Consider the following 14,969-nt stretch of genomic DNA (forward strand, 5'->3'; position numbering starts at 1 on the left):
ACAGGATTTAGTTAATGTGTAAGATCAAAAGTTCTCAACACATCCTTCATCACAGTCCGTGCTTTCATCTTCAGTTGAATCATATAGGACTGATGAATTCAAAGCGCTTATGACTGTGTGGGGGAAGTAATCTCATACCAGTGCTCCATCTAACCATCCTAATCAACAATGTAATTAGCAAAATGGTGTCCTTTATATGTATGGAGGGGGGTATGTGGATGGGTGGGTTCATTTGCCGACTGAGTAAATCTTGCAGATGTGAAGAACTGACCCTTGCCAAGTGGGTCACTACTCAGAATTATTAGAAAGTAGTCAGTAGAGCATGAGACTCTTAATCTCAGGGGTTTCAGCCCCATGTTAGGTGAAAGATTCCTGCATTCCAGGGGGTTGGGCTAGATGATCCCTTTGGTCTCACCCAACTCTACAAGTCTGTGATCCCACAAGAAACACAACTTTGGGGTGTAAATAGTTTTATCCTTTCCAGCTTTGAAAGCTGGGGAAACCTCCTCTCATCTGCATTGATGATATCTGCCCACATTCCAACCCTCTCCCCTCCGCAGTTAGTTAACAGTAAAGATGGGTTTCCTTCGTTGAGGAAGGGAAAAAAAACCATTGGGAGTCTATAGCATCTCCCTTTAGGAGATGAAGGATCTTGAGTTGGCTTCCATCCCCAAAGTGCTGTGCGCTAACTTCCCCCCTGTTTTGCTCTACGTGGCTTGTGCATCTTCTCCCTCTACCTTGGTCATGGTTTTCCCCCCTAAGCGTACAAAGGAAATGTGCTCTTCTGTAGTCTCATTAAAAACCATGAAGATGGGTGAGAGGTGAATGAATTGTTTGGAGAAGGGAAGGATGTCAGGCATGAAAATGTCTGTACCAGTTATGTGTAGAATGAAGATGACAGCCCCATGAACTTCTCAACTCCAAGCAAAGCCTTTAAGGACTATAATTGCTTCTCCGGGGAAAGGTTGGTGTGCCTGGGATACAGTTGTACACACAGGCTTTCTCCAAAGCCACATAAATTTCAGACAGTTAACTACCTAATAGGAGTTGGCTTCTTCTGGGTTATTCCTCTGTATATACGATGACCTCAGAAGAAGTTAGAGAGGCGTGGGCCTTGCGGATTACCTGGATGCATCATGCAGCCGTTTGCCTTGGTTGGCTGTCGGAGAACATAACTCAGTGACAGGCCTGTCATCACTTTCCCAGCTGAGATAGGTAAGTCTTGATGTGGCAATGTCTCCGGAGAGTCTGCAGGGAGAACGCCTTGCAAATGAGAGGTGCCGCCGGCTGGCTCAGTAAAGGCAGAACTCTTCATATTTTAACACTTGAAAAATTCAGGCACCTTTTCCATTAACTGCTTCCCAAACCCCGAATGTTTGCGGTGTACGGTATCTTGGTCCCCCTTTTAAGTTTTGTTTTAGAACAGGCATAGGCAAACTCGGCCCTCCAGATGTTTTGGGACTACAGCTCCCATGATCTCTAGCTAACAGAACCAGTGGTCAGGGATGATGGGAACTGTAGTCCCAAAACATCTGGAGGACCAAGTTTGCTTATGCCTGTTTGAGAAGTTTATCATTTGACTTTTAAACTGAACATCACTGTGATGAGCCCATGAGGATACTTCTCCTGAAAGGCTTTTAAAATACTTTAATTAAGTCAATTAATAAAATTCGACATGGGCAGGTTTCATGATGATAACAAATGCTGGGGATTGGCCATTGGTTGAATTCTCCTGAACAAACCCATTCAGATGTCCGTGGTCTGCTCAAGAGAGGGATACTTCCTAAGTCACATGGGCTCTGTGTCATTGTGTGTCCCATTCTAGGAAATGGGACTACCTCAAGCTGTCTTGAGAGGGCTGTTTCCTGCCTGTTTTTAATGGTGTTTCTCACTTAAGAATTCTATCCCTTTTATTAAATGACCCAAAGAGTCCAGAAAGGAAGAACAAACCTTAAATTTGGAAGAATACTGTATTCCTCTAAAGAAAAGGGAGCACCTGTGGGCACCAGATGCGTCTGATTCAGACGTTGTGGTTAAGGGACCTCAGAAAAAAACCCACTTTTTAGCATACCCTTTTAGAAGGCTGTAGAATTCTTATTCACAGTCTGCCATATAATAAGTCAGACTGTTGGTTCATCTCGTTCCATAGTGCCTACTCTGACTGGCAGCCGCTCTCCAGGATTTCGGGCAGGGATTTCTCCCAGGCCTACCTAGAGATACCAGGGATTGAACCTGAGACCTGCATGCAAAGCAGATGTCCTAGCCCTGAGCTGTATTCCTTCCACATCTCCCTAACTCCAGTGGATTTTGACATAGAAGCACAAAAACTGTAAATGTCCTTGATCTTTACATGCTGGTTCAGGAACTGGTAGGATACGTTTGCCCCAGGGTTTTTTTTTGGGGGGGGGGGCATTTGAGTGCATGTGATGCACACTGGATTTTGGCCTGTACCAGAAGTCTAAACTTGCTCATTGTGGAACGTTTGCTGGTTCTTAGTCCCCTTATTAAGGGAAAACTGCTTTGTGGCCTACATATTGTGGGTAATAGCCTCAGAGCTCCAGCAAAGACAAACACAGTGGCTTAAGGATAAACTGCGTGTTAAAGAGATTCATTATGATGGAATATTAAACTTCCAGTTTTATAGCAACAGGTAAGGCATGTCTTAGAGACAGTAGCGCCACCTACTGTTGTATTTTGGTGTTTCTCTTAACCTGTTTCTTAGCAAAGGTGGATTGTGTTTCAGGCACATGATGGTTAGGGTTAAAGTTCTCTCTCAAAAGAAGTGTATGCTTATTTGTCTGCATGCTTCTTTGCTCTCTTATTATATACATGACTGAGCAGTTGCTTGGTAGAGAGGGGAAATGTTTGAAAGGCAAATAAATAGCTCAGTGGCAGTAATTTGGGCATCAGATTAATCAGTATATTAACTACAATCAGAGTCTAGGGGGTTGGTTTTATTGGAGGATATGGAACAAAACAGCATCTGTTTCGTCCAGCTACGTGCCCCCATTTTGGCAACCAATAAGAAGGTCTGGTGTGTTTTCTTTGCTGAGAAGGGCTCAGGAGGAAGCTTTGAGTTTGAATGGGAGCAGCAATGGGGACAGTAGGTGTCACAGCTAGTTCCTCAAAGGACTGGGGTGGGCACAGGTTTATGCAACCAACTTTGCATAAAAGTTGTATATGCTAATTTATATATGTTTTTCCGGGTTTAGGCCCAAAGCCATTCTGTAAGCAAAGAATAGAAATGTTTTTAAAAGTGTGTGTGTGTCTAGGATCCAGGGGCCATCGCAAAAGACCTGAGGCTCAGGTTGTTGGTCAACCCCTTAAATACACTTCTGCCTTATTTTTATGAAACCTGTTTGGAAGGAGGAGGAAGCCTCAGTTCTCCCCCCCCCCCCCCGGTTTTGCTAGCAGCACCTTCAGCAAAAAGCAAAAATTAAATAGAAAAGTCTGCCTCCTTTGCTTCCACATACAGCGGTACCTCTGGTTGCAAATGTGATCTGTTCCGGAGGCCGTTTGCAACATGAAAAGAGCACAACCCGAAGTGGCGCATCTGCACATGCGCTGGTTGCGATTCGCCGCTTCTGCGCATGCGCGTGATGTCATTTTGAGCTTCTGCACATGTGCGAGTGGCGAAACCCGGAAGTAACCCTTTCTGGTACTTCCAGGTCGCCGCAGGATGTACCCTGAAAGAACAAAACATGAAGCAAACATAACATGAGGTATGACTGTAATTTACTTGTTCATGGCTCTTAATGATCATTCCCCTCCCACTCATTTCACTCACTATCCAGCATATACCGCAATATTCTATTTAGCAATTCCTAAGCAGCACTGCTGTTCTAATAGTACAGGTATGTAGTAATGGCACTTCACATCTTCCCTCTCCGCAACAAGTTCATTCTTCATGAATGAAAATGCAGCAGGTTGGAAACTTGCTAAGCTCAATCCTATATGTGTTTCTTCCATATCAGACTTAAGGGGCAGTGGCGCTTACCTGATCTCTGGGTGGTTGTATTCAGTGCTATTTTTCTAGAAAAAGAGGTACCGGAACTCAGTACGGATGTCTCCTTTGTTCTCTTACGATGGCAATAGAGCTCACCTGAGTGGTGCCAGAACTGAGTTCTGGCTGGGGGGAAAAACCCTGGTTGCGTTGCTCTTGCCAGAGGGTGGTGAGTTTGGCTTGGTGCAACCATCCGCAGCTGTGTTTCTTTAAAAGTACCGGTAAGTGCCTGTGAGTTCAGTGGGACTTACTCCCCAACAGGTGCAGAAAGAGTTACAGTATATACCCTTGCAGTGCCATCATGTCCATATTTACTTGGAAGCCTGTCCTACTGACTTTAATGTTTATGCATGTTTGAAACATAAGAACAGCTCTCCGTGATCAGCCCAAAGACCTATCGTTCAGCATCCTATTTCCCATGTTTGCCAACTAGATGTTTCCTCTTTTAAAACCAAACTAGTGGCCATCACCTCATTCCCAGAGCAGTGAATTCCATAGATGAATCATACACTGTGTTTATACTTCCTCTTTTAAGTCCTGAATTTACTGCCAGTTCACTTCATTGGATGACCTCCAGGTCCAAGTATGATGAGAGATAGAGAAAGTCTTCTCTGTCCACTTTTTGCACGAAGTACATAATTTTATAAACCTCGGTCATGTCTGCTTTTACTCACATTTTTTTAAAAAAACTAAAAAGACTTGGATGTAAAGGAGATGTTTTAGCCCCCACTCCACCATTCTAGTCGTTGTTTTCTTCACTTGTTAAAGTTTTACAATGATTTATTTGAGATGTTATGGCTGGAACTGTACACAGTACACAGTGTGTGGCCGCACCATAGAGTTGTAGAAAGGCTTTATAATACTGGCGGTGATCCGTTTCGTAATGATTGCTAGCATTAAAATTGCCTTTTTCATAGCTGCTGAAAACTGAGTTGACCTTTTCGCTGAGCTCTCCACCCTAACTCTGGATCTCGTTCTTGGTTAGGATTCTTTTGCCCAAATGCGCATCGTTTCCTATATTTGCTCACGTTTGACTGCATTTCCCATTTTGTGGCCCATTCATCCAGTGTCTGGTAGTGCTTTGAAGCATGGCAGATCAGCTGATCCTTGCACTTCAAAATGCCAAGGAAGACTCCTTGCAATCCCCTTCAAAGATTAGCTGGCTATGGAGCTCCCCATGGGGAACTTCGTAGTGCAGCTGATTCCAGGGAGCTTGAGCTGAGCACCCATCAGCTGATAAGAGCTGACTTCAAACTCTGTTTTTCTGCTGTGCCTGGTGGCGAGAGCAACTCAGCTAGGACTGACTGTGCTGTTGGCCAGCCAGCTGACTGACTGACTGGTGGTGAGAGAAAGTCTCCCTTTCCAGTTTCCAGTTGGGAGCACAATTTAAGGCTCTTTCCTGACTGTGCATTGGCAGCTGCATCTGCACCTGCCCCTTTCCTGAGGATGTCACGTATGACATCAGGTGTGGGGCAGGTGGGCATTGTGTGTGGGTAAACAGCCTTGTGTCCAAATTGGGATCTGTGCCAAGCCAGAGAAGGCCCGTGAGCCAGAGATTCCCAATCCCTGATTTAGCCAGGTGGAGGAAGATCATTCTTTATTGGGAACAAAGAAGCTGCTGTTGAAACATGTTTTGAAGGTGGGAAAGAGTTGCAGTGAGGGTGAGCTACTCAGCGGAGGAGTTTGCTTTATGGTTTCATAGCAATCTAGCAGTGTTTCCACTTCAGAAAATTTGCTACTGATGTGTGTTGTGCTCAGTTCCCCCCCCCCCTCTCTTTCCTTCTGCAGAATGTGAAGCACTGGAAGATGTCCAAGCTATTAATCTTCTCATCCTGAGCCAAAACTCTTGATTTTTACCAGCAGGCAACGTTTTAGAAGTTGTCCACTGCTGGCTATAACATGGCTGCAGACCTTTTGCTACTGAGCCACAAAAGAAAACACAGGACTCTGAAATCCTGCTCTGGATCATCCTGAGGAGAACCGTGTTAGGTGCGCACAACTCTCTGATGTTGTGGTGCCACGGTGGCATGGCTCAGAGGGCCTGGGTCAGCATGCTCTTCCAGAACCGCAAAGCCCAGCTATTACTGGTCAACTCCCTGACTTTTGGCTTGGAAGTCTGTCTGGCTGCCGGCATCACTTACGTGCCACCTCTCTTGTTGGAAGTGGGAGTGGAGGAGAAGTTCATGACTATGGTTCTGGGTAGGTGGCATTATTCATGTTATTGTTAGATGGCCATTTTCTGTGTGAGATCTAGTGTGGTGGAAAGGAAGTCTACAGTAGTCCCTCTATGTACAATGCGTGCAACATGCCCATTATTGTTGTATGTACAGGGAGGGCCTCAATATGGTAACGACCCCAGAGGAACTGCCAGGCAGGTTTAAGAGAGAACTAGACAGGTTTTCAGGGAATGACATAGCTGTCAACCTTCCTTTTTGCGGGAAATTCCCTTATTCCAGCGCCGTTTCCCGCTGCTTCCCGCTGCTATCCCAGATTGTTAGATATCCTGTAGACTGTTCCCGGGACAGGTAAGGCTGCTGATCCCTTATTTTAAATCTGAAAGTTAACAGCTATGTAATGGTGAATTCATTTTGGATACCAAACCTGAGGGCTTCTAAGAGTCTGAATTCCAGGGGGAAGAGAAGACAGTTTTAATTGTGCACTGGAAACTGGGGCTTTATCTGTAGTGAAATGGAATCTCTAGATATGGTGCACACTGTAATGCATGCCCACTTAGTGAAACTTGAGGCCTAGTTTGCATGTCATGGTAAGCCACTAACTATGAGCAGTAGCCAAGGTTTAGTCTGGTTTGGGTGGTACAAGAGGTACAAGACTAAAAAATAAATCAGGGAGCAGCAAAGTGGCTGTGCATCTCTTCCTGGAAGTCTGCAGGTTTGTTTTTTTAATGCTATGTTTTTATGTTGTGACAGTGACTGGCCCTAAGTCACCCAGTGAGCCTCATGGCTGGGGGGGTTGGGGTTGGAGCCCTGCTTTTCCAGGCCAAAGTTTGACTGAGTCTCTCCCCAGATTATGTGAGTGATCTCATGGGCCTGCAGAGTGACTATCTTGTCAACTTCTTCCGCCTGATGAAATGACGTTCTTTTCCTCCCCTTAATTCCAGGGATTGGGCCAGTTCTGGGCCTCGTGTTTGTGCCACTCATCGGTTCTGCCAGCGACCAATGGCATAGCAGCTATGGCCGCCGCCGGCCTTTCATCTGGGTCCTGTGTCTGGGAGTTTTACTGAGCCTTCTGATCATCCCTCATGCACAACGACTGGCCAGCCTCATTGCCTTGGACACCCGCTCCCTGGAGATCGCCTTCCTTATAACGGGCATTGGCCTGCTTGACTTCTGTGGCCAAGTCTGCTTCACCCCTCTGGAGGCTCTCCTCTCCGATCTCTTCAAGGAGCCTGACAACTGCCGGCAGGCCTTCGCTATGTACTCTTTCATGGTTAGCCTGGGAGGCTGCATTGGGTACCTGCTGCCGGCAATTGACTGGGACAGTAGCTTCCTGGCTCCTTACCTGGGGAGGCAGGAGGAGTGCCTCTTCAGCCTCCTCACCATCATCTTCCTCAGCTGCGTCTTGGCCACTGCCTTTGTCACGGAGGAAGTGGTAGCTCAGGTAGAAGTGCTGGCAGGCCCTGCAATGAAGGATTCCTCCAAGTCCCCGCCTCTGGCCTGCTGCTCTTGCTGGCTTCCAAAGAACTTTCTGAGGACCAGGCATCTGGTCCAGGCCTTCAGGAGCCTGTGCGCCTTAGCCCCACGCCTGCACGGAGTCTGCTGCCGCATCCCCAAGGTCATCCGGCAACTTTTCGTGGCCGAATTCTGCAGCTGGATGGCCCTCATGACCTTCATGCTGTTCTACACGGACTTTGTTGGGGAAGGACTGTATCAGGGAGTTCCCAGAGCTGAGCCAGGCACAGAAGCCAGGCGACACTACGATGAAGGTAATTTGATTTCTGGGGGGGATCAATGCTTTATGCTTATGTCCTTCCATTACAGCAAGTTTCAGCACCTAGACCCTTTGAATTATGCAACAGGAAAACTCTTTCTCTTACTACTGATAACTTATGCAAGCAAAGCAGACTTTCATAAAGTTACCCTTTCTATTTACTGCAAATTCTTGGTTCTTGCTCAACGTGGGATTCTTTGGGAAGGAGGCAGGAAGTGGAGGGAAAGAGGAATGGGTGGTGGAATGAGGCCAGCTGGTTTCAGTGTGGTCCTGTGATAGTGTTGGCTCTAGATCTGGGAAACCAAGTTCTAAAACCTTATTCAACAGTGCAGTTGCTGAATTGCCCTGGGTCAGTGATCATCCTTATAGCCTGAATTCCCCCACTGTGTTATAAAGGAATCTCTTCCCCACCCCAAACATCTGAAGCCCGGTGTTGTTTTTTTTAAAAAAAGAACTGGGAGACTCATTGGCCTGTATAGTCATTTCTATGCGTGACGAGAGCAAAGTTGGGGGATGGGAAATATGTGGCCCTCAAGATGTCCTCTGTCATTGGCCATGTTAGTTGGGGCTGATGGAAGTTGGAGCCCCAACAACATAAGAAGGGCCACAGGTTCCCTGTTCCTGGTGTATGTGATGTGAAAGAGACTTTGGTAATCTTTTGCAATATGGTGCCCTGTGCTAGACCAAAATTTTGTGCCCCCCCCAAATGGATCTTTGCAATTGTAGATCTTCACAATTTTGTGTCCTCTCAGCTTGGCATCTTGTGAGGTGAACCGCCCATGGCACCCTAAATCTGGTACCGATCCTATGAAACCCCCCTTGGGTGGTGGTGGGGAAAGACAGCTAAGGAGTGTAACTTACCATTCTCGTTTGTACAACAGAGTTGCGGGTGTGCCTTGTACAGAGTAATACCAGACCAGAGTACAACTGAACTAGGTCCACAGTAGGACCAAGTAGAGTAGTAATGACTGAATCTTGGACGGAAGTATATTTATTATCTTGCAAACCAAGACCATTTTTGCAATGAAGGGGACTGAGCCAGGGACCTCATATGTACAAAGCTGTACAGCTTTTTAATTGCACTTAACTAAAGCATGAAATCTAGCTGCCATCCTCCAACACATAAAGTCACTCCTATGGAGCATATTCTCTGCTCAGTAAATTCATTTGCTGACCTGGGCTCCTTTGGGAAGAAAGATGGTATATCAGATTAATAATGAATAAGCAAAATTGCCTTTCGTAAGAGCAGCTTTGGACATTATTTTGCCATGAAAGCTCCCTGTGGAGGTTAATAAGGAAATCTGGAGTGTTAGCATCTCAAAAGGAATTCAGCATTTCTTCTGCAGACGTCCCCAAGCTGGTATTCTCCAGACATTTTAAACTACAACTCCCATCAGCTCCAGCTAGATTCCCTTTTATGTTGCATGGACTTTGGAGACCAGCAAGGAGCAAAGCCAGAGATAGCCAATGTGCTGCCCTCCAGATCTTACTGGGGCACAACAGCTATCATCACTGGCCACGTTGGCTCTGGCCAAAGGGAGTTGTGGGCAAACATCACCCAGAGAACACCTGTGGGCAACCCCTGATCTATTGCCTCTTCTCCTTAACTTAAAAAGTTGCTTTGGTAATAGGCTTTCTTGAATACTTCTGCTAAAGCTACTTGGCCCCTTGCCTACCTGTTGTTCCCATATAATAGTTCATTTCAAGGTCTGGGTGACCCAGCTTAAATGTAAGTAATATTTAACATTTATATCCTGGTGGTGCCTTTGAGGCTCTGCAGAATTGGAGGGTCAATTGTGTACACACAATGATGCTCAACAATCTCAGAGCCATGGCCAGTGTCAAGTTGTTTTATGGGAAATGCATAAAGGAAAGTCCAAGTCTTCAGAGGACATTGTCCTATAAATTAATAAAGAAATCTTTGGATGTCTTTATACTTACCTCCTTAAATGAACACGTTGACAAATCCTATAACTGAAGTCTACTTAGGCCTGATGACCTTGCATGTAGGTCATCTGTTGGTTCTGCCAAGAGGAGTGACAGATGTCTTCTGGACTCTGTGTTGGCCCTTCCATTGCTATTGAAGCATATTTCGTTTTTAATGCATTCATATTTTTATCCTGCCCACCTCTTAATTGTGAAATGGGAACTTCTATACAGGAACGGCTAAGAAACGCTTCTTAAAAATTGATAAGACTGAAAGCTGAACTAGCACTCAAAGCATTGCAGCTATTTGCCTTTATGAACCTGGCTATCTTGTTTGTCTGGCCCCTGGTTCTTCTCCATTTCACCCAATGTACACACGTCTCTTTTCAGGGATTCGAATGGGTAGCCTGGGCCTCTTTCTCCAGTGCATCATCTCCATCATCTTCTCGACAATCATGGACCGGATGGTGAAGCAGTTTGGGACACGAATGGTCTACCTAGCCAGTGTGGCCTTATTCCCGCTGATGGCCATCATCATGTGCTTCTCTCAGAGTGTTGTCATCGTCACTGTTTCTGCCGCCCTGACAGGCTTCCCTTTCTCAGTGCTGCAGATCTTGCCGTACACACTGGCATCGCTTTATCATCATGAAAAACAGGTGGGGAAGTGTATGTATATGTGTGTGAGAGAGAGAACGTCCAGAGAGTCTTGACCAAAGTGGTTTTAATAGGGCCTAACAAATATGTGAGGGACGCAGGTGGCGCTGTGGGTTAAACCATGGAGCCTAGGGCTTGCCGATCAGAAGGTCGGCGGTTGGAATCCCAACGATGGGGTGAGCTCCCGTTGCTCGGTCCCTGCTCCTGCCAACCTAGCAGTTCAAAAGCACGTCAAAGTGCAAGTAGATAAATAGGTACCGCTCCGGCGGGAAGGTAAATGGCATTTCCGTGCGCTACTCTGGTTCGCCAGAAGCGGCTTAGTCATGCTGGCCACATGACCCGGAAACTGTATGCCGGCTCCCTTGGCCAGTAAAGCGAGATGAGCGCCGCAACCCCAGAGTCAGTCACGACTGGACCTAATGGTCAGGGGTCTCTTTACCTTTACCTTTAACAACTAGGTGACTCATGTCTCTGAGCCATTTACATCTTTTTTTGCACCTTCTTTTTTTGCACCTTCTTTTTTTGCTCCAGTAGTGGTAGTGAAGATTGAATAATCCATTGGTTTTTAAAGCAGGAGTGGGTAACATCTGGCCCTCCAGATGTTTCTGAGCTCCTACTTCCATCAGCCCTAGCAAGCAAGGACAATGGTCAGGGATGATGGCAGCTGCCTTTTACAGCCAGATTCTCAATGACCTTGATGGGGTGCTTCCAGCCTGGGCATCAAATGTGGCCTTCTATTTCTGTCTATGAGGACCTTGGGATTCTTACTTGCCAAAACCCCCTCCCCAGGCAACACTACCATTGATCTTGCTCTGTGCCCTCTTAATGGGCTTTTGCCTGTCTAGAAGGTCACCCTGGATATGGGATAATAACTCTTGCTTGCTTAAATGGAGGAGTGTGTATACAGTCGTACCTTGGAAGTCAAACAGAATCCATTTGAATTCCAAAACATTCGGAAACCAAGGCGCAGCTTCTGATTGGCTGCAGGAAGCTCCTACAGCCAGTTGGAAGCTGTGACAGACATTTGGGTTCCAAAGAATGTTCACAAACCGGAACAATCACTTCCAGGTTTGCTGCATTCGGGAGCCAAAATGTTCGTCTTGCAAGGCGTTTGACTTCCAAGGTATGACTGTCTGTGGAAATCTCTGAATTTTGTGCTGACAGGATGTTTACTTAGCTCTGTGTTGGATGCAAGCCATAATCCAGTGTTTTAATAATTCTAACTATATTACACTCTCACTATAATCGTGTTAAACAGTTGTTACAATGCTTACATGTCACTGCATTACCTAATTGTCGTGCTATTAAGTGACATAATTACAGTATTGCATCTTGTTCAGGTTGTGCTGGAGGCAGATGTGCCCCTCTTGGGAGGATGTTACTGCTCTCTAAGCTTCTTTCTCCTTTGCCTGTTGTCAACCCTTTGTGTCTATTTCCTTTGTTTGTTTGTTTTTGCTTTGCCTCTTTTCCCAAGTGAGTTACTCCATAACAGCTGCTAGCCCAGTGTTGTGAGAGCCTTCAGACTAAACATCTCTGAAGCTTCATGCTCACAAGCTGTGTCAGATACTATTCTTGATCTTTGCCAAAAGGCCAAGTAGTGATATGAGCCACACACTCTGTTGAATCATGCTGAAAATACCATTGAGCAAGGAACACTATCATTTTTTTCTAACTGGTTGACTTCAGGTAGCACCTGTTTGATGCAGTTGGTGAAACACTCTTAAAAGACACCGTTCCCCCTCCTTCTGTTCTCCAAATGGTTATGGATCTATTTGGACTTTGGAGTTGGTCTTAGCTGGGGAAAGATTATATTGTCCCTTACTCCTTGCTATAGATCCATGTCCCAACAGACTGATGCTGCTCACAAACTCAGCTGCCATCTTCTATAGTCTGGGTCTTCTTCAATTTCTGCTAATGATGTGTCAAAAGAGAAGTGCTTTGCTGCTGCAGCAGCCACAAAAGTGCTGCCTTCTACAAGGTGTTGCTCTGTACACTCACTGGCCCTGTTTTAACTGCACAGCCCTTAAACAGGTTGTATTTTCCATGTGTTTGGAACTGAAGGGAACTCCCGTTTCCATCAAGCACTGATCATTTTCTGCCTAGTTTGTAGCAAATTTCACATTCTGTTGCTCTTTGTAGCATGTTGCATTATATTTTGTAGCATGTTGCATTATTATATTTTGCATTATATTTTGTAGCATGTTGCATTATAGCATCTTACCCTCCCCTCCCCCCTTTCCCCCCCTGTCCATTTCAGATATACTTGCCCAAATATAAAAGTAAAGAAGAAGACGCAGCTCAGCTGGAGAAGAAACACGGCTTCCTCAAGAGCCACCTTCCTGGACAAAAAGTGACCTACCAGAATGGACACGGCGGAAGCCTTTTCTCCCCGCCTGTTTCAGGCTCGGCTCTGTGCGTTAGCTCGCCCTGTGAGGTCTCTCTCATCATGATGGTGGGAGACTCGGACACGGCAGCAGCAGCAGCAAGCCGAGGCATCTGTTCGGACTTGGCCATCCTGGACAGTGCATTCCTCCTTTCTCAGGTCATCCCCTCCCTCCTCATGGGCTCCCTTGTCCAGTTCACGCAGTCCGTCACCGCTTACATGGCATCAGCTACTGGCTTTGGGCTGGTGGCCATTTACTTTGCAACCAAAGTGATCTTTGACAAGAGTGACATGGCCAAGTACTCTGTGTAGGAGGGGGATATGCTGCCAAGGGAATTTCGCACATTGAAACGGGTCAGGTGGTGCACATTGCGGCCTCTTTCTCCCTGCCAGGTTGTGCTGTAATGAGACGTGCAAAAAAACAGAAAGAAAAAGAAACCCGGCTCCCTCTGGTTGAAGGAAAAGCAGTGCTAGGCTGATCTCAGGGTATCTAACGAAAGGGAGTCTGGTTTACTGTTGTCTGTTTCTCCCTAATGCCTTCATTGAAGTGCCTCTGCACAGAAGCCCGCAGCAGACGCTTGCGGGTGTGAAAAGTAAAACGCCATCCTTTCTGCAACAGGGTACTTGCTCTGATAGCTTTGTCTCATGGCATGGCGGGATGGTGACACAGTTCAGGAAGGGACCAAAGCTGTAACTAACCTCACTTCTTAAGCCCCTGCTCACACCATTGCAAATGGGAAGGGGGTGGGCGCTGAGATGCACTTGCTGGACTCTCTCTCCAGAGCTGTGTGGCCTGCCAGCCCCAACCCCACGCTGTCTGAAGCAAGGGAGCCTGCTTGGCATGAGCAGGCTTTCAGCAGGATTCATTAACATTGCAGGCCCTGTGCTTCAGACATGGACACAATTGCCCTCGCAAGCCAATAGGACTTTAGTTGTGCCTTTAATACATTGCTGTTGCTTGGTCTTCATGTGGGAATACTGAGTCGTCACGCCTATGTAACATAACATTTTGGGTATTGGTGTGAACCGGGGGGCGGGATTTGTGAAGGAGATTGCGGATGGGCACATCTGTAGAAACAACCCCTTCCCCATAGTAGCTGTTCCAGATGTGCTGCAGGTCGGAACCCGAGATCAAGGTGGTATAAATAAGCTGAGCAGGGCTCCGTAGGAGGGGGCTTGTTTAGCAGAGGATGCTGCGGTTGAGCTGGCGGCAAGTCTGCAGTGGCGTGACGGAAATTAAAACCTTGGTCATCATCCGATACTTTCCCCTGTGTATGCCCCAAATAGAGCTTGCTGTTTGTGCAAACAGAGAGGCTCGCATAAACGTAGCTTGAAGAACATGCTCCTCTGGGGGACCTGGCTTTAAGTGACTGACTGGCGCAGACACATTACACTACCTTCCACTGTGCAGTCCTGAAAAAAAGAGGCCTAGTGTGCCAGCAAGGTTGAAAAAATAAAAGCCTTGCTCCTGTTAAGGTGATGTGGCCAGCCTGGTTGTGCTAAAGGGCTCTGTGTTGTTGTTTTTTAAAGCACACCACCCAACTGTGTTTTTGTATACCACAAGGCAGAGGTTTTTTCCAGTGTGTGATCCAGTATTTCTACCACCCAGATAGTGTAGAGGCTCTCCCTAGGTTGAGCAAGCTATGCAAAGCAAACTGCTCTCTTTTGAAACATATTCTGTAGCTGTTGTCGCTGCTGCCAAGCAGTTTTCAATGAGCCGTTTGCAGAGCACCATGCAGTGCAGGCAGTTGTAACTTGGAGAGTGTGGAAATTGCACATCCAGTACCGAAAAAGATCAGGGAATGTAAAACTCTGTGATTGAGAAGCCAAACCTCTTCCCCCAAAGTAAGATACCCTGTCCTATTGGGTTCAAGAAATTTGAACAACAAAACGTTGCTGTAACTAGCTCAGGACCAAACTTGATATGATGTTAATTATGTGAATTCAATTAAGGTGCACTTTTTGGGGGGTGGAGTGGGTGGGATTATATTACTAGCAGCCTCAAAGAAGCCTGTACAGTCTCTGGAGGGACCACTGTCTCTCTCCCTGCTGTGG

The 14,969-nt window shown here is 46.4% G+C and overlaps 1 protein-coding gene across 2 annotated transcripts in view; it reads left to right on the forward strand.

Moving 5' to 3' along the window:
* The window catches only part of SLC45A3 (solute carrier family 45 member 3), a 40,457-nt gene extending 26,509 nt beyond the window's left edge, over nt 1-13,948 (forward strand). For both annotated transcript variants that reach the window (XM_081009065.1, XM_081009066.1), the window contains exons 2-5: nt 5,792-6,202; nt 7,122-7,946; nt 10,268-10,533; nt 12,789-13,948. In XM_081009065.1, coding sequence (XP_080865191.1) covers nt 6,010-6,202; nt 7,122-7,946; nt 10,268-10,533; nt 12,789-13,226 — 1,722 coding nt within the window. In that variant the 5' untranslated portion in view covers nt 5,792-6,009 and the 3' untranslated portion in view covers nt 13,227-13,948. The remainder of the gene's footprint in view (nt 1-5,791; nt 6,203-7,121; nt 7,947-10,267; nt 10,534-12,788) is intronic.
* The last annotated feature ends 1,021 nt before the right edge of the window (nt 13,949-14,969 follow it).

The sequence above is a fragment of the Podarcis pityusensis genome, assembly GCF_964106645.2.
Source record: "Podarcis pityusensis genome assembly, chromosome: 6".
NCBI classification, from domain to species: Eukaryota; Metazoa; Chordata; class Lepidosauria; order Squamata; family Lacertidae; genus Podarcis; species Podarcis pityusensis.